Source organism: Fistularia commersonii, chromosome 1 (genome assembly GCF_037954325.1).
Source record: "Fistularia commersonii isolate RoL2024-O1a breed Wild chromosome 1, RoL_Fcom_v1.0, whole genome shotgun sequence".
Taxonomy (NCBI): Eukaryota; Metazoa; Chordata; class Actinopteri; order Syngnathiformes; family Fistulariidae; genus Fistularia; species Fistularia commersonii.
Window position 1 is genome coordinate 23226699 of NC_141284.1, and position 20558 is coordinate 23247256.

A 20558-nucleotide genomic window follows, 5' to 3' on the forward strand; every position below is an offset into this window, starting at 1 on the left:
GATGTGGGAAAATTAAGATATTTTACCGGGTGTTTTACTGCATCACATAGATAGATAGATTGATAGATAGTCAGCAAATACATTTGTGTGAAAGGCTCCTGATAAGAACATTATGTTGGAAGTTATAAACATTTTTTTCTCCTATGGAATGAAGCGATCCAATGACTTTGTAGCAAGAATGACTCTTTCTAAAATTCAAATAAAATGATGGGCCAAGTGGCAATAAATAAAGGAATGTTAACAGCCGCACAGGATTTTTTTTCTTACAAAGTCAAAGCAAAAATTTGATCATATGATTTATAACATGTATCCACAGCTCTTTTTTACCAGTACAATGGATTAATAAATATACAAATGTATTTGAACTCCCATTGATCGGGAGTCCAGCTGTGTCATGCAAACATGCAACAGATACCATTTACACCAAAAAAAAAAAACTTAAAGGAAGGACAAAGTGTTCCAAAGGATGTAATGCTTTCCTAATGATCAAGTGAGTTTTATCAGTCCAGTCCTTCCTTTCTGTGCAGCTTTCCCCTTTCCCTTTTCTCAATTCCCCCACATCGATGTCAGACAAGGCAGAAAAACAAGGTCTATCATTATCACCCCCTCTCACCTGAGACTTCACCTCTTACCTCCCTCTCGCTCTACTTCCTGACAACCCCCACCTACCCACCCTCTCGGCCCTTTCACCCTTCCTCTCCCCTGCCACTACCCATCCCTTCACACATTGTCTTCTCCCCGCCTTCCCCCTCCGCACCTCCCTACCACCTAGTGAGCACATTTCCTTGCTCCCTCCTTGCCAACAAAGGGGAAAAAAAGCTTTTACTCATTAGCGGATGACCCTTGCCCCCAGGCCACATTTTAAGAGGCTCTACTTGACTCCTGACATGGCCGTCAGCAATCAAAACATGTGCGTTCAGTGCATATTGACTTGGAAAAAAGGGGCATGGCCCACGCGTATTGATGGTCTCTTCGATGTGTGTGTGACAGCAGGCTGACAGAAGACAGACAGGTTCACTAACTACTGCTCAACCTCTGCGGTGGTTCCTCTGTCCCCGGGCTGGACACCGGCCAGAGCTTCCCACAATGGAGATGGATCACCTTCTTTCCCCGCGCGATGCCTTCGCGATCCCCCATTAGCTTTATCGTCTTGTGTGTGTTTACCCGTTGGGAAAGGTGAAGGGTTTCGACTTAGTGTGTCAGAGTCGGTGTGTAATGGTGTTGATGTTTTTCTAATTGCTCCGAGAAGTTGAATGCGGTAAGCTTGTTTAAGATCCGATGTGTTTGTGTTTCTAATTTTGCAGGCAGGATACAAACACACTTGCGCTGTTTATCTCGCTTTCGCCCCAGCGCCCCTTCTCTCACTCTCTCTCTCTCTCTCGCTCCTTCTCCCGGATATATACACATATAAACTCACGCTCTGCACTGGATATCTATCAATAACGGAGAACCGACACCAGATTCAACTGAGAGTCTGAGTTAACTCCGGGCCGTCTCTGCCCAGGTCAGTCTTTTAATGGGGAGGCTGACAGCATATTCCCCAAGGCAGGGTGCTGCTACTGTAGTAATAGCCCTTCATTGCTGACAGATTCATGCACACTCCTCGTTTGATGTGGCTCTCTCCTTGTGTTTCCATCTCTGCAACCTCCGCTTTTGGAAAGTATTCTTCCGAGGAATACTGGGCTTTTCAAAGAACGGTAACCACGCGATTAAAGTTCTCTTTAACCTGTTTTATCGTGGCAGTGTGACATACCTCCGGGTGTCTCTGACATCTGACACAAATATAGATATGCCTTCTCTCAATATGGCAGAGGAGGACTGCCGTTCCCGCTGGTGCATTAAATCAAAACCGATGGTTTTCCAGCCATACCGGTGGATTTTTATTTTTACTTTTTATTCTATCCTCGGGACACACAGGAGAACAGAGGGGTAAATATTCACACAGCATCAGCCAGTAGAAGTTGGACACATGAATGGGTGCTGAAGGTCAGGGTCGAGGTTTGGCCCGTAAAGGAGCGAGGCCGAATCACGAACAGAAGAAGGTTGTTGGTGGAAGCTTCTTCTGGGGCCTGTCTTGACCATCCTGCCACCCAACCCCTGTATTTGGACAGGGATTATTTTCGGCTTCGGCATCGATGTTTAGCATGAAAGCCTACCCTGCAATATCCAAGCCCTGAGCTGCATGGGCGACATGTGGCCACCAGACCTTTCTCTCCTCCCGCCCTCCTCCTCTCCTTGCCTCGTCTCCCGTCCTCCACCCCCTCCGCAGCTCCTGCTGCTCCTCTGAAAACATTGTGTCCCACAGCATGAGCAAACATGTTTGGCCATCTTTCCTGTGAACCTGTAGAATGGCAGGACCCTCCTCTCTGCAAAGCCCATAAGACATCTCAACGGCCTCTCGGCGTAACACACAACTGGTGGGACAACAAACCTTGAAGTTGGCTTTCTGTGACCTTTTAGAGGTATTTTAATGGCCCTATGTCCTTGCTATTGAAATATTTGGTGGGGCAGGGTTATGTTATCGCTGTAAGGTGGAAAAAAAACAGTGCTGCTTGACTAGGGTACCCCCTTGTGTTTAAAGTCATTACAGTTCCTGACACAGCTTTGCATTATCCTTCATGGCTATTAGGATCGATCCTGGCGAAATGAGTACCACATTTCTACAGCTGCGAGCTGCATCACCTAAATATCTTTTAACCCGTGATCCGAGATCGGAATCATCTGAATACGGTTTCCTCACGGGAGAACCGAACCGCACCTTTGTGTATTTAGTGTTCTCCACCAGCAGATGTACAGAAATAAATTGTTGATGACCTTGCTTTCTTGAAATCGTTATGTGTATCTTCTGAGGAAGGGTCACCTTTGCCTGAGCCCAATCAAATACGCCCCACTCTCTTTCATCCTCCGACTGAAAGTGTTTGCCAGATGATTGCTTTCCAAACATAGATATTTATTTGCAATATCTAAAATAGCCAGTATCCACGGACTGAGACAGTGTTGTGAAAACATTTTTTTTCTTCAGATAGAGAGGGCCTCTTTCCCCTTAGCCTTCCCGTAAGTGTAGAATAAGATCTGCTTGATCTAGTCAGTGATTCCAGTGGTCAAACAGAATATGAGCATCCCATCTACCTCGCGCATCCTTTTGTATATTTATACACACACATATATAGAAGTAAATGTTAATGTCGGGCAGGAGTTATACATTTTTGTTTTAAGGATGAGGATCATGTTAACGATGAAGATGATCGCTGTTGTTCTTACTTCGCGCCCGCCGCCGATCTGACGACAAAACGTTGTAAAGAACTGAGTCTGGCCATCTGAAAACTCACTGACTGCTCCTATTTAGGGAAGGGGGTGAAACTGATGTCAACCGCTAGAAGTATTAATCTTGGATGCCGCAGTTTATATCCAAGTAAATCCTTGGGAAATAAAATCTTATTTCCAAATCTTTCCAAGCCTTTCTTTGAAAGTACCCCGTCGAACGGCTCGCATAAGAGTAAATCACCCCGTGAAAAACTGCCTGGTGTTTTCTTTGGTCTTTCTCCCATTGATGGTGGATGGTTGTGTCACAGCATCGAGCCTCAACTCTCAAACCAGGTGATGACAGCATTATTGAAGTTAGGTCCCTAAAGGGTTATGGTCAGAGTGTTAAAACGTTATATAGGCCCTGCCGGTTGAGAAGTGAGTAACAGCTCTTTTTACCTGCTCCCTCGCTACGGTCAGCGGACTCCCATGGATGTGTGAGGTCTTTGTCAGGCTCTTCATTCGTCTACCGTACCACTGATAGAGGAATACAGTAAATATTTGAGAGAGTTATTGCTGGTATTGGATTAATTACATGCAGTCTTGAGTTTCTGCAATGTATCCTTTGTTCCCAGAGAAGTCACACAACATTAACAAGCTGTCAAGCTGTGAAATGACATGGTTTGTCTCAGTGACTTATTGTTGGTTTGCCTCACATTCTGCGCGTGTGAATGAGTAGGGGCTTTTGTGCCGCGGTGTAAGCACGCCGGTTGCAACACACATTCATATCCGTACATTTGGTTTCTGGACACTGAGTCTGTGTAACTTTAAGATGGAGAGAGAAGAAGCTGGGACACACTGACAGTAAAACGGCATTAAAAAAAGGAAGAAAGAGAGTGTAATGGAGCTTGACTAAATCAAGAGCTTGTACATAAATTGACATGTGCAATTAAGGAGATGTACACAGTCCCCCTGGTCTGTTTAAGATCTGGAATAGTTTCCTAACAGCTTCAAGATGCCCTGTTTAGGGTTTGGTTTCACGTCTAAATCGGGTTTGACCTTGTTGAATAACGTGCCGGTGAAGTTCCTCGTGTTCCTTTTTGCCGAAGCCCAAAGCGACATTGCGCACGATGTTCCGCTGCAAAAATGACAAAAAAGAACTGACCACGGTGAAATCGGATGAATGATAAAGGAAAATCTGGAGTGAACACAAATTCCTGTCTTTGGATTTCGCAAGGTGGTAATAAAAACTTCTGGTTTCCTGTTTACATGCTGTATAAAGGCGCAGGGATATAAAAATTAGAAGAGCTACGGAAGAAGATCAGGGACACATGTGAACATTTTTTTTTGGGGGGGGGGGGGGATATTTCAACGAAAAATCTTAAAGTCAAATGAATTTTTCACATGTGGCCTCGATCATTTTCCATAAAGGAGAAATTCTCAGCTTGAAGCTCCTCACTCTTTCTTCTTCTTCCTCTTGTCTCAATATTTTCTTTTTGTTCGTTACGCTTTTCTGCAGTTTTCTTTTAACACACAACCCCCGACTTTTGCCTGATATGAGTAAAACCTGGACGGTCGACTTTAATCAGCCGCTTTTCTGCAGTGAAGAATCGTGGAGGGGAATTACAGAGTGGCATCTAATGGGTTAAAGACAGCTGCCAACATCTGTAGCCGTGGTTAGCTTTTAATTATGAGGCCCAGCAAGTGAGTAAGCATGGTAGAGAGAAGGGGGCTGGCAGGCCACATATTTCAGAAGAGTGTTCACAGAGCAGCTTTCAGGCTGGCCATGTGGACTCAATGACAGTGTTCAGGGGTGTGCGCCGCTCCTCTGAAATATTAAATCTGCTCGGCCCCCGAGTGCGTACAGACCACCTGCAAGTAAGTGTGGTGTGCGGCGAGTCCAGAGATCAGAGGTCCAAACACACAACAGCCACACGTAGAGTAAAAAAAAAATTAACTCGCTCAGGATAACCCTGCGCGTGCTTACACTAATGGATATAAATATATACAAAAGAGACCAGTTCTAAATATGGAAACACTCAGACTTGTGTAGACCAAGGTTCTCTTATACAAACAAATATAGTCTGGCTGAAAGAAATGAGAAAGAAGAAGTTAAAAGTTTTTCATAACAATTTTTATATTACTCCTTTCCATCAGAGGTTTTCCACAAAAAAATCCAATGAGGGATTAATTACATACATGCATTTGATCGCAACAGAGGACAAAAGATTGTGACTTTTATGCTCGGAAAAGAGGCGAAGCCTTGTCGTCTGCTGTCCCCTTCAGGGCCTTGTACATCAACATGTTGTGCAGTAGGTCCGCAGCCTTTTCCCTGCTCCCCGAGGTGTGCCTGCTTGCCCAGATGTGCAGCTGTTTTTGTCGGGCACTGACAGAGGCAACACTTGTTTAAAACCACCAGAGGGAGTCGCCAATCTCAATATTCACTTTTTGCACAAATCTGTTTGCTCAGATTGTCCTGTCCGCACATTCAAGATCACTTTATTCTCAAATCCTTTACTTTTCAACCGTTCTAACATGCTGGATCACAGTGATACCATCTGTATTTGGGGATTGCATGCAGATATATATTTATCTATGAATGAATTATGTTTTGCCCTTGCTCCAGTTCTGTTTTGTAGCTGAATGATTGGGAAGGAATCAAAGACTCCAGCTACTATCTATCTGATATAGTCGAATAAATTAGATATAAACACAAGCAAATGAGAGCATGAGGCGAGCAAAGAGAATAGCTTCACCTTACTTTATTTGATTTTGGAGACAAGCTACATATTGGGTTTATGTGACAGTGTAGCATTGTGTTTGCTAAGGAGCTTAATTTTGATCATGTAAATGAAAATGAAAATTATCAAAAATATGTTAAGAATAACAAAAACCTAATTCTTCTTCTTCCCCTTTCAGCTTTTCCCTCCAGGGGTCGCCACAGTGAATCAACTTTCTCCATCTAACCCTATTGTCTGTATCCTCCTCTCTCACACCAACAAGCTTCATATCCTCTATCACTACGTCCATAAATCTTCTCTTGGGTCTTCCTCGAGACCTCCTGCCTGGCAGCTCCAATTCCAGCATCCGTCTTTCCAATATATTCACGATCCCTCCGATATATTCACTATCCCTCAACTATCCCTACCATCTCAGTCTGACTTTTCTGACCTTCTCTCCAAAACATCTAACATCATTTCTGCGAGCTCTTGTTCTGCCCACTGTCTTTTCGTCATTGTAACTGTTTCTAGGCCATACAGCATTGCTGGTATCACCACTGTCTTGTACACCTTTCCTTTCATTCTGGCCGATAGTGTTCTGTCAAATAGTATCCCTGACACATTTCCCCACCCTTTCCAACCTGCTTGAACTCGTCTCTTCACCTCTTGTCCACACTCTCGGCTGCACTGGACTGTTGACCCTAAGTACCTGAAATTCTCCAACTTCTTGATCTCCGCTCCCTGTAGCTTCAGCTTTCCACCCGGGTTCCTCTTATTTACATAAATATACTCTGTCTTGCTGCAACTAACTTTCATTCCTCCCCTTTCCAGTGCATAGCTCCACGTCTCTTTTCCTCCACCTGTTTTCGGCTCTCACTACAGATCACAATGTCATTTGCAAACATCATGGTCCATGGAGATTCCTGTCTAACTTCATCTGTCAACCTGTCCATCCCCATTGCGAACAAGAAGGGGCTCAGAGCTGATCCCCGATGGAGTCCCACCTCCACCTTGAACTTGTCCGTTACCCCTGTAGCACATCGTACCACTGTCTCACAGCTAGCATACATGTCCTGCACCAGTTTAACACACTTCTCTGCCACTCCAGACATTCTCATACAATACCAGAGCTCCTCTCTTGGCACCCTGTCAAATGCTTTTTCCAGGACTACGAAACCACAATGCAGCTCCCTCTGGCCTTCTCTGTACTTCTCTATTAGCATTCTCAAAGCAAATACTGCATCTGTAGTACTCTTTCTAAGCATGAAGCCATACTGCTGTTCACAAATGTTGACTAGTTTCCACAACTCTTTCCCATAACTTCATTGTATCAAAAATAACAAAACCTGATTACATAAGAAATTTACATTTGATTGAGCCTGTGTTCTGAAAGTAATGAAACTCCTGCATAGCCATACCCTCAAAGCAGTGCTTCTGTCATTTCATTGACGACACTGTCACCTTGTGGACATCTTCTGCCATTGAAACTCGTGTCGTTAGCTATTTTCATTTAAATATGTATGACTCCTTTTTCAGGATGGCCAACAAAAGAAACTATCCCTGCCGGAGACACTGACTGGGCATTTTTATCATTAAGAGACTTTGCAGATAATCCCCATATCAAAATATTCTAGTAGATGCGTATATTATGTGCCGGTACCAGTTACCGTGTTTTTTTTCTTTTAGATGTAGTTTTTTTAATAAAATGTCCTGGGGAAGTCAAATATTCCAGTTGTTCTGATTTTGGCTATTCCCTTCAGGGGTCACCACAGCCAAACACCTGCCTCCATCTAACCCTGTTCTCTGCATCCTCTTCTGTTACACCAACTAACTTCATGCCCTCTTTGGCTCCATCCATAAATCTCCCATGTGGTGCTCCTCCAAGCTTCCCGCCTGGCAGTTCTTCCCTCACTTTCCACGCCATCTCAGTCTGACTTTATCTCCAGAACACTTAACATGTGCATCAAGCCCCTCTGAGGGACTCTACAGATCCTATTCATCTTTGTCACTCCAAATGGGAACCTGTTTGTCTCTCATAGCCACTGTCTCCAAACCATACAGCATGGCTCACCACCGTAGTCTGTCTTACCCACCATTTAATTTTGGCATATACTCTTTTATCGCACATTACCCCTGACACTTTTGGAAAGTTGAATATTCATATGCACATACTGTAGAAAAGACGTCTCTACACTAGCCCCATTATGTAAATATATGTATGAACTTAGTGTCAAACTACAGAATTAACGCTTTTTTTTCCTGACCAAGGATCCAATTTCACAATTATTGTGACGCCCGTGACTATAGCCTCAAAATTTGTCTGGGGATTCTCAGCTTTTAGAGAAGCTCAGCCATTAAAAAAAAGGCCAGCTGGGAGAAACTAATGTTTAATGAATATTTTGTATTTCACTGGACAAGTTATTCCAAATAAGTAAGCTAATAAACAAATGTTTGGTGTTTTTTATTGCTTGCATTTACTTTCCTTCATTTTCCAAACATTAGAAAATGCCTTTTTTGCATCTTCCCTTGCTTTTGGTTCTCACTGCAACCTAGGAGTCTGCAGCAGGTTTTTAAATGGTCACAAGGTGGCAGAAGAAACCCGTCGTATTTCTGCAAAAGCTCCTTGAGGTTCCACCGTTCTCCATGTCAGCGTGAGCCAGCGGGGCAAAGCGCTGCATGCAAGGAGATGCATTGTATAAGAGGTGATGACTGAAGGTCGAATATGTGCAGCTGTCCTGTGTATAATAACATGACTGTCGTCAGGCCTTAAGAGCTGTTTTGTAAGTCTGGGGATGCATCTCACCTCCTAATATAGAAGTCGTGGAAATGCATTTTGAATTGTTAAAAGCCAATCAGTTGTTTTGTTTCGGGGAAAAAAAAATCCCGTAGACAACGGTGTCCTTGGAATATATATTTGAGAGTGATTCAGAAAATTGAGCTCCTCATCTGGATAAATGTCACGCAGCACCTTAAAAGCGTATCTTTCATTCAAGAGGAAGCGGCGCGGTCACTTTGTTGCCCCGGAGACGACAAATCAATAGCATCTTGCAGTATGTTCCGGGCCACAGCCAATGAGAGAGCTAGCTGGCTGCTGACGTCATGGGGTGTGAGGCGGGACAGAGAGGCGCTCTGATTGGCTGACGCTGACACCCCGTGCTGCCATTGAGGATTTTTTATGAAGGCCGTGCAGAGAGGAGGTGTGTCCGCAGCCGTGGAAGCCAACGCCTCCGGGATAAATACGGAACACCGTGGTGCTGATCAGACAAACCGAATTAAAAGCCTCTTTCCTCCCCCCGCACACACAGAGCAAGACGCACACTCGGCCCGTTCCTTTACTTTCGGTTTGCGTTGATTCTCGGAGAAGTCGGACGCCGTCACATTAGACTCCCCTAATCAACAGAATTGGCTCCAGGTGTGAATTCATGTCTGTTTATTTCCCGCAGAGATACTGGTGAGTACTGGCATCTACTTTTATATGCTCACTTCACTTGTCCCTGTTTCACTCGTTTAACGAAAGTTAACATTTAAAGTATCAAACAATAGGTTTGTTGGTTTCTAAGTATATTTATTCAATTTTGTGTATGTCTGGGGGGGTGCTTGAAATGCAGTGACCAGGTGGTGGAAATATGTGTCAGTGGCTATTCCAATGGTAGTGGGAATTTCAAAAAGGTAAAAGCGTTTTTTTTGTTTTGTTTTGTTTTATGAAGCCTATGGGTTTTCTTTCTTTAGTGATCCCATCAGTTCGAGGAGTCAGGCTGCCCTCAGCCTCTGCTGCTGCAGGTGCAGTGCAGTCAGTCAGTGAGGAAGGGACTTCCATCATCATCATCATTATATTAATTTAGTTTTTCACTCAGGAATGTATTTTTTGTATCACGGGACTGTTTTGAATGTGCTGTCGTTTTATAGCGATGATGTGCATGTTTTGCGTGCACCCCAAACTCCATGCGGGCCTTACCAGGAAGTTGAGAATTGACCTCTTTCATGTAGCCACAGTTGTACATCTGCTCATGAGGCGCCTATGCTGCTTTGGTCTGCGAGATAAAGATAAAATGCCTACATGTAAAACACATGATCCAGCATTCACTTAACAGCTAAACGTATGTAACTTTTTTTTTTTTTAATCTGGGTGATGAAAGGTAGACAAAGCCTTTTTAATGTCTGCATTGTGGCTTTTTTTTTTTTTTTTTAAGGCGTGAACAGGAAGTCATCTTTTCTCTAAACAATAGCTCTTCTCACTGAACACACACCCGTTAGATGCTCTTGATATGCCTACTTGTGAGCTTTTGTTGAGACAAGATTTGTACACAGAAGCTCCCACTCTCTTGCCAGGTTTATTGGCATTAAAGGGTATCTAAGCCATATTGTATTTTTTTTTTTCAGTGGTACACCAAACCCAAGGGAATATTATATCTTTGTATGTTTTCTGAAGCAAACCTCAATGCCTTTGTACCTGCCAAACACCTAATGATAGCATGTAACAATAGCTCACTATTTGGATCTCTTACTCAACCCCACCAATGGCCACATACCTGTGGGATTCTGCTGCTGGAACCCTCAGTGCGGGCATCATTACTTAGCCTTGTCATCACAGATTGAGCTGTGTAACGAATGTTCGTTGAAGGAATCTCTTAAGCTCATGTTATGACTTTTCAGGAAACTCGCCTCACTTCAGTGGCTCAAAACCAGCCGAATGAGCAGTTATTTTAGAATTAGATCTACCAAGGCTCTGCTTTGCAGAGCTTCATTATATGGAGCCCAAAAGCTGAATTTGTGGTCTGATGTTAAAGGTAGCAATAGGGCTGTGCAATTTGATTTAATAAATGTTATCTAGGTGTAATATCACAGATTTTAGTTTTCAAATATGATGTAACTCTACCCGGGCCTGTATCCCATATTGACAACCTTTCTGTTTGTTTTTCAGAACTTGATATACTGCGACAATTTACTTGTTTTTCGGGCTTTTGTTTTTCCCTTTGGCTTAGAGAAAGTGTTAGGATTTTATATATATATATTTTTTTAACTATGACCTTCCAAAGGTCTGCCCACACTCAGAGCCTTTAAGTCTGGTTGAAGTTTTTTTTGTATTGTTAAATCCAATAAGAAATACAAATATTTCCTTATCATGCTAGAGATACCCCTCTTAACACAATGAGTGTACATTCCACCGGTTTTACAGAAAATTCCAAACTTTTTCCATCAGTATATGATTACTGCCTCCATTTAAGAGCAGCTATTAGATAACTGTGTAACATTTAGAAAGTGTTAAATATATAAAATCAGATATGGCACAAAGCTGGATGAGGCACAGCATATCTGTGCTTTGGTTACATTTGGTCATTGTATTTATCTGCATATACGAATGTCACAACTATACTGAGGTATAGTTTTTACCGCGGGGGAAAACAGTGTTTGTGAGATATGCTGAAAAAGGTTTCAGTAGATAACGAAGTGCAGCTATTTGCATCAGTTTGCACTCTCTCTCCATGTGGCAGTTGAATAAGTCTCGAGTTAAGGAATTTTACTGGCATATGACCTGTTGTGCCTTTTTAAAACTCTTGGATATTAAATAGCCAGAGCCATTTTAGGGGCATATCTTAAGCATCTGTGGTATTGTTTGAGTGATTATTTTATCATTTATGGGACGTTACAATGAATCTGATTCCACAGCACCATTCTTTGTGGTTGTGCTCGTGCTACATAATGCATTACGTTTTTTTTGTTTCAAATAATTCACTTTGTAAAAGGGACACACCAGTCAACCTCAAGGCTATGATATATCTGAGTGGTGCTCTTGTATGTTTGTTTCCTACCAGCTTGACTTGTTTCTTGCGCACCCTACTTCCTCTTCATTGTGCCCCTTCATGTTTTATTAGGCCGATGCTCTGTTATTCTTAGCTTAGCAGGATGTTTATATGATCCCCTGAACAGAAATATGACTGGCAAGGACCAAGTGTTTATCTTTCATTCCCTTCCCTCCCTCGCTTCAGGTCTTCTGTCATAGTTCCATGTACATCCCTCCGTCCCCACCTCTGCTGGATTTTGCATGCCTGCGTCACCCTCCTCTGCACCCCATTCAAGGATGAAATAAGCTTAATAGCTCTAGCCGACATCTTTTTTTTTTTTTTTTTTTTTTTTCTTCCATGTTAAAGCTAGAATATCCTTCAAGCCTTGTTTTTATTTTTGGATATCCAGCTATTGTTTTGGCAGAGTATGCTACCAAGATCTACCAAGGTTATTGTATGATCACTCAAGTTGAGCTCTTTGAGGGTGTGCAAATATAGTGATGGAAAAAGTGGTAAATGCCAGTTGCCATTGCTTTAGGGGTTAATGATCTCCCGGCATTGAGTGACTCACATGTCACATGACGCTCTCTTGAAGAATTTCTATTAACTGTTTCTTATAGCAACTGTAAGATTGCAATAGTATCTGTTTCTAAAATGGAATGAAGTTGTAGTATTAAACATCCGTGGTGCAATTTCCAAGTAAATGACATGAATATGGCTGATCACCCCCCAAAAACCAATGTTGCATTTTACATGGAAGCATTCTTTTTACTCGCCACTTTTTTTTTTAATTTTTTTTTTTTTTTGTATATAAAAGGTAACAGTTTAATATGTTTTTTTGCTTTTTGAATTGAATAGAAACCTTTTGCATTTTTGGCGGGATGATATTGTGCAAAATTGAAGCATGAGACATGCCCTAAAGTCAGTGAAGCAGTATTGATCCACAGTGTCTATTGAGATTAATTCGCAGCAAAACTATACAGACTGATCCTGGAGTTAGCCAAGATTATGTGAATTGTACATTTTGCAAAAATTCAGTGTCCTAGGATTTGTCTTAGTTTTTATTAAAATAATAAATGAAACCTTTTTATCATTAAGCGTAGGTAGCAAAATAAAGGTTTGACCATGGATTATGTCACTGATATGCTAATATTTCTATCTTTGTTTTGACACGTAAGTGCAGACAAAGGACAGAACTAGGCTTCACCTATACATTGGCATGTTAAATATGTGATATCAGGTGAAGTTGATGGTAGGTTTTAACGCTGTGCTCATGACTTGTTTTGGCTTTATCAAATACTTAGTGTCTTGAGATTTCTTCTCATCCACGAAGACTACAAGTAGACAAACTTTCCCAAGAAAATAACTGTTCAATGATAAAATCTATTCCTAGTGAATGCATGCCTACATAATGGCTTATTTTAAATCTTTTTTTTTTTTTTAAATGCTGTTTGTGCTGTTGCACATTTGCTGTTTTGTTACATCTAAATTGTATGCTGTGAACTTAGGGTGAGCACAGTCCACAAATTTCTTCTAAAACCATTCTGAATCAGATATGGGGATATGCTTGAACTTCTTGGCATGTACTGTTTTCCTATAGTCAGTGACCATACAAACCCCAAGCTTGTGGCCATTGACCACATGGCACCAGGCTTTAAATAGAGAGCATGAGAAGGTCGCTTGGCGTAATGTCTCAAGCCTCTGCGCAGTGTTCTATCAATCAAGGAACTTGCTTCAAGTCATTTTTTAACCGTGCTGGGTACTAAATGCTCTGAACATGGATAAACAACCTACTGCTAACTTTAATCTAAAATGGAAAGTTTGGCCAAGGTCTGATGGAACAAAGTGCATCAACTTCCACCCCAGTCGAATACCGCAGCGCACCCCCAGCATGCTCTCACAATGACTGTTGCAATGTGCAGTGCCAAATCAGAACTGTGCTAGTTGTCCTTGCATTCGTACATATCTTTCACTTGATAGTGATGTTAACATTTAGTTTCATATAACTGTGGACATTAGATGGATTTTTATAGTTTTGACAAACTCCAAAAACACCAGATACCGACAGTGAGATTCAAATGGTTCTTTCCTGTATCATTTTATTTCGTTCAAAACCTGAATTGTTGTAATTCATTCATTGGATCCAACTTTTTTGAGGATAAAAGTTTTTCTTTTCACTTTCTGCAATTGTAAGGGCAATACCCACGATTTTATCCATACCTGAATCCAATTACTTGTCTTTCTATACTACAGCCCAGTTTTTGTGCCCGGCCGAGAGATGACTGAGGTGATGATCAACAGCACCCCCATGGAAGACATGAGGCTCAGCCCAAACAAGGACAGACTCTCCTTCCAGGTAGGTTGGGCAAACACACACAGGCTGTACTATTAAAAGAAAAAATGTAATTTTTGCTCATCCACCAAAAAGCAGATCTTTTTGTGTTAGAAGGCATAATCCAAATGCTTTCTGCATGAGTGTATTTGAGGTTAATTGTTAGAAGTGAAAGTGCATAGAGATTTGTTTTTAAAGGAGAAGACCCACTTCCTATATTTTAATAACAGAATTTCAGCTTAATTTTAAAGATGGTCCTCAATGTGAGATTTAAGACTCATGTCAATAAAATGCTGTCGTCTGTGGCCTGCAACAAACAAACACTGCATTGTGAAAGGTAAGAAATAAGCCATCAGGTGGTCTTGACAAGTGTTATCCAGCAGCTTTGTTTTACTGTCAGCCAAACAGTCTTCCTGGAAACAAAACTACAGCTGCTTCCTTGTTTTTGTGCATTGGGTGGGTGGGTGGGGGGGGCATGATAGGATGTTATGTAACCATAATGTACTGATTACCCTATGTTGTGATTTTTTAAAAAAAAAAAGACACTGGTCATTAGTTGCAATATTATTTTGGCTACCTGTGCCACCTGCTGAGATGCTGTAAACCCATTCGAGGAAATGACTGTTTGTTTTTTTTGTCAGATAATTGATGGAAATAAGACTAATTAGATTATGGACATGGAAGGATTTTAAATTTGCTACAGTGGCTGTCTCATGCTGTATCTGCAGATGATGACTTAAAGGATGTGGACTGACCCAGAGGAAAAAGCTGGCTTCCCTTCTTGTTTTTCCATTTTTCACACCACAGCTGTGGGTTCATCTGAAAGGATGATGGAGCGGATGAGGGGGAAACTGGATGAAACGAAGGGTGCTAATGTTCCACTTCTCCAGTCTTTCTATCCCCAATGTGCTTCCTCACCTGGGCCTTTTGCCTGAGGTCCCAGTGATTCCTCAGAGATGCATACATGTTCCACCAGTCATATCCTCTGTTCTGAGTGTCAACCTTCTGACACTCATTGATGAGAGTTATATTCCAGCAGTTCCTAAATGTTACCAAAATGAAAAGATGACTTTCAAGTGGAAGAAGGATGAGTAAATAGGTATTTGTTGATGAAATTGCATGATTCAAACCTTAAGCTCTAAGTCCCCTTAAACTGTATACCCAGAAGTTTCCTAAAATAGGGTCTGTGTCGCCACTTCCTGCCATGGAAGTGAAACAGTTATGACGTATATTTAATGGTCCAAAGGCAAAGTCATTCACTGCCGAACTCCGTTCAGTGCTTACACACAGTAGGAATTGGCAGCACAGGCATGAATATGTAGCTATACACGCAGGCATGCTTTCACTCACAAACACATTTCTTAGGGGAGTTGTGAACGCAGCTGTCCTCAGAATATAAAAGCTGATGATGGAGACAGACATGCTTTCATAAACTGACAGTCTCTGTCCCAATCAAATTTATAGCTTCTTTGTTTTGTTTTTTTCCTACCCTCTCCTCCATCTCTTATGGAATTCACAGAGATTTGGACACAGCTGGATCTCCTCTCTCTTCTTGTCTGTCTCTCCTGTCTCATCTAATGCTTTCTTTCCACTGGGCTCTTTGCCCAGACAGCGACATGCCCCCCCCCCTCTTCCCACCCCCTCTAAATGTCTTGGAGTGAAATATGCAGGTCTAAAAATATTCATCCACTTTATCCAAACAACCACAAAAAATGCTGTTCTTGGACCAGGAGTGGCAGGCTTTTTCCCCTGGGCCATTTCTCTGGTTCCTGAGAACAGAGAAAGTTGGAGGTTGATGTCAAGTCTCACCAGGACAGTAAATGCATGTAATCACACTTGTCAGTATTACCCTCATGCCTATCAGTTTATATCAAATGGTTTTTAGTGTGCCATGCTACATTTACGAGCCGACATAGGAGTCTGGCTTGCTCTGCCCCAAACCATGTTCTCATCGTTTTTTTTTCCCCCCCGTCTCCACCTTTGCCGGAGAATAATGGAATAGAATAATTCAAATGGTGACGGTCAGACATTTATTTGGCCGCAAATAATGTCCTAGTAAACCTTTGGCCTTTCTCAATTGTCAGCTCCCTCTTGATTTTGTTGTGATTATGCTCTTGTATAATCTTCCGAGCAGTGGGTGATGTGGTAGGAATGAGCTCATAACTAGCTCGGAGCTGCTTGGCAAAAAGCCCCTTGCTTTGGCATTTAGATTAAACATGATGCAGCAGTTATCTGTGCGTATCTGATTTGCCCACACACAGCCACCAATATTAACTGTTCCTGCCCTGCAATTAGATTTTAGACAATTATCTCTTTAGAATGTTTGACTTCAAGAGTAGTGTTTTGTATAATCACTTCCAATACTATCATCTTGTGGGAAGACAATTGTCAATCCAGAGCTGCAAGTAAATTATTTTCAGATTTTTATTTTCTTCATTTTTTCATTTTACGTACATAAAGGGACTTAATACCTGTGCGACTGTTCTGTAGTCTCCGTTAAGGACTCAAAAGCTGGCCTGCATTTAACTACAGAGGACTTTGCTGTGCCCAAAGCCACCAACCATTGGTGACACAAAGTACTGTACCTTTTTCAAAATGTCATATGACCAAGATTTAAAATTACATTAAATTGCAAAACCACTGGTTTTGTGTGAAACCACCTTAATACCAAAACAAGCTATTTGAAAAGATTTCTAAAAGGAATTGTTTAGGTAAGTTAGATCTACATATGTAATCCCAGGAGTGCTTCTGTAAGAATTTTTTAGTATTTACATGTCATCTCGTGGGAATGATATTTAACTCTTGATTTTTTCCCTCAGATATTTCCTGATCCCTCAGACTTTGACCGCTGCTGCAAGCTGAAGGATCGGTTGCCATCCATTGTTGTTGAGCCTACAGAAGGAGAGGTAGAAAGTGGAGAACTTCGCTGGCCTCCAGAAGAATTCCTGGTCAGTGAAGAAGAGGAGGAGGAGGAGGAAGACGAGCAGAATAACGGCTGCATCCAAAATGGACAGCCAACACAGAATTCTCAGCACTAGAAGCTATAATGCAGCGACCACAGTGTCCTGTTATTTCTCAATGACTCTCCACTCACACACTGGTCACATCGCACCTTAAAACTCCTGCGGACTTCACTGGCAGGCATGTCCAGTGTTGCCATCTCCATTCTTTTGGCACCGAACCATCACCCCCACAAGAGAAGCAATACAGCTGAACCCCCCCCCACAAATGCACAAATATTTGCTCCATAGACTGCAAACCCACCTGACTGGACTTGATCCACACACTCACACATCTGTTCTGACTTTTTGTCATGCCTATCACCATGGGTGTAAAAAAAAGATAGCGATGGAAAGCAGCAACTCGATGCTCCATGGACAGATCTGACACAGAAGTAGGCTCCCGCTGCTCTGTACTTTTCACCAAAATGGCTGGCAACATGAACCCAGAGACTTTCATACAGAACTTGTGGGAACCAAGGGGATGATCATCTACAATACACTGTCCATACATCTGTTCAGTATTGCTCTTGCCATCGGCTGTCCGTAAGATTTCCCCCCCATCCCTCCTCAGAAGTAAATGTTTGTGCTTTTTTTTTTTTTTTTTAAAAAGTGGTTGGTTTTGTTTGGGGGTGGGGGGCGTATCGGGATTCTTTCTCTCCCACATGATTTATCCAGTGGTGTTTTTGTGACCTTGTGTCAGGCATTCACAATTAAAAGGCAACCTGGAATCAATTTAGAATAGAGTACAGAGTGAAAGAATAACTCAGTCCTGCTATGTTAAGTGCTCACAAGATACATGTTGCACAAAGGCTTGCTATTCAGCGAGGACACAGTCATGCTTTGATCCTCTTTTTCACATTGGCTTCCTGAATGTTTCGCGACAAACAGTACTCTGATGTCAAAGCCTAATTTACAACATTCAGGATTAAGTGTGACATATCGTGGTTCTTGTTCCAAATTGGAAACCTTAGAGGATGGAAAATTTTTCATTTTTGAAACCGTCTTGCCAGAAAAAACAATGGAAAGACCCAAAGTAACTGTAAATAATATTTCAATGTCAGCAAACAGTCGAGGTCTTGTGATCTTGTTTGCTTTAACAGAAAGGCAAAGAACTGCTGAGCTGTACGCACCTGAATGGAGTTTGCTGTCCTCCCTGGTCTTCCTGTTTCTTGAAAAACAGCCATACAGTACTTCTGATAATTGAGGCTACAAACAAACCATCTATGTAGGAGAGAGGTCACACATAAAGATACAGGTAGTTGCTGTCAAATGATATTCCCCAGGAATTTGCTAAAACTGATGAGGAATTGTGGGTTATTTAACTGCATTCCTTCACCGCTGTTTTCTTTGCCTGTATTGTGATTTAAAAAGTTGGTGTTTGTGGAAAAAGTCTGTCAAAAAGTGGAGAATCCTTTGTATACCCATTGACATGCCGCATTGTCAACAAGACACATATGTATATATGGTCTTTTGAAAATTCTAATTTGTGTGTCATTTGGGTTGTGTACAGAACATCTCCTGTCCATCACCTGTCGGTCCCACATTGTCTTTGTAAAGCTCAGGGAGATTAGCTGCCATCTTTCTCTCATTGTTTTTCTTTTGTATTTAGACCACTTTCTCTGTAACAGTTACAGAGGCTGTAAATAAATATGAATTTGTTACCCATTTGTGAGTGGTTGGACTTGCAATTTGCTGCTGTTCCGCACATGTATAATTCTATGGTACAAGTAAAGTTTCCCTTTTGATCTTTAACTACATCTAGTGCATTGTTTTTAACAAGCTTCAGCACATTTCGTTTTGCTTTATGTGAACTTCCTTTTTCCCTTCACTTCAACTGCAGTGGTTAGACAAGTTGTATTATTTCCTGCTTAGCATCTTTACAGTTGCAGACTTCTATGAATACACATGCTTGCACATAGTCACTTTACAACATACAGGAGAAGCAGGACTCGAGATTAGAAAACAAAGCTACAGAACAATGAATAGATAGGCAGTTTAATGTTAAACTCCTTTAAGTTGTCACCCCTTTGTACTGAGACGGGAATCGTTTAAAATTTCCATGTTTTCAGAGTCTTATGTAATATTCACAATATTGATAAATAACTCATTGCCTGCTGGTCACATGCACAGCATAGGTACAAGATTAATAAGAAGCAGTTGCGTAGCAAAGCCTTTATGCTCGGATTACTGTTAAAGTGGAAGTGTCTCGTGATTTGCCGCTTTGGATTGAATCAGTGCCCTTCCAGGTCAAGCACTAGGAATAGTCTGATGAGCTGCTGAGGACAGATCTTTGCGGGCCAAGGCCCGGACTGAAGTGGGCATCACTCTTTGCTTCCTGGAAAAGGAACAATGACCTGATATTAAATTGTTTCCTTCTTCCTGGAAAAAAATGCAGCATAAACTATTATTAATACCCCCAACTGATAATGGTGAGCAGGAGTGCATTCTGGCGCAGAAAGTTAGTGGAGACTGATCTGGCTTTCTTGAAAAGAAAAATGCTCTTTGCCCCTTTCGCAATGACTGTTCCTTCATCTCAGTGGAAAATGTCATAGGATCGTAGAAGGGAGAAATCATTTGACGTCAGCTAAGAACCTTTCCAACATTTCTTTCAAATTCTGTTGGAGAAAGAAATTGATCTGTCACTTCTAATGGAGTTTAGTTTTCAGAGGCTGACCAGGATGAGGTGAAAATGCCAAATCCATCTGTGACTCTTTGACATTTTGAGAGGCTTCTGTATAGTCAGGTCCTATCATTGTCCCTGCACCGTATTAAGTAAGGAACTGTGCAGTTAAAGATATATTAGCTGTGGCCAGTAGAATGATTGCTGTCCCTCCAATGTGATTGGAGCAGATGTGTAAGCTGAGGCTAGAAAGTGAGAGAAATGTAAGAGAGAGATTTATATGTATTAACATTTATAAAATAATTACTGAAACATTACAAACCATAATCTGTACAGTTCAAGGTTTAAAGGATAACCCTGTGTTTAATGATTGTGGATTTTGTCCTCAATCATCCACGCTGAAATTGTTTTATTATGGAAATCACTTTGTTCTATGACTGGGGCTTCAAAGTGCATTTGAGCATTTGAGAGCTGTCTAAAAACGGGCCTGGAAATATCCGGAAATATCCTCAAATTAACAGCTGTTTTAGTTGTTCAACCGGAGCTACACCAAAGCAAAAGCCCCTAGACTCCTCTTTTATCAGTTTCCCAAATTTTCTGTTACAATGTTTTGCAAGGGTTGAGCCTGACAACAGCATTGTTGAACCATGAATAACTACATTTGCTTTTGAGCTTGCTTGTACTTGATTTTTTAAATTATACTTTATTGATCCCTTGCGGGAAATTGCTGTCTGCATTTAACCCATCATGGCTGAACCATAAGCAGTTGGCAGCCATCTAGCAGCACCAGGGGAGCTGTTAGGGGTTGAATGTCTTGCTCAAGAACACTTAGACACACTTGGAGGAGCTGGGAATCAA

At 41.7% G+C, this 20558-nt stretch overlaps 1 protein-coding gene across 1 annotated transcript; it reads left to right on the top strand.

The window, feature by feature from the left end:
* Positions 1–9223: 9223 nt before the first annotated feature.
* On the top strand, positions 9224–18832 carry lbh (LBH regulator of WNT signaling pathway). The gene is made up of 3 exons (XM_086155203.1): positions 9224–9414; positions 14000–14102; positions 16898–18832. Exons 1-3 carry the CDS (start codon positions 9386–9388, stop codon positions 17114–17116), a joined length of 351 nt encoding a protein of 116 aa, XP_086011329.1. The 5' UTR covers positions 9224–9385; the 3' UTR covers positions 17117–18832.
* Positions 18833–20558: the final 1726 nt, after the last annotated feature.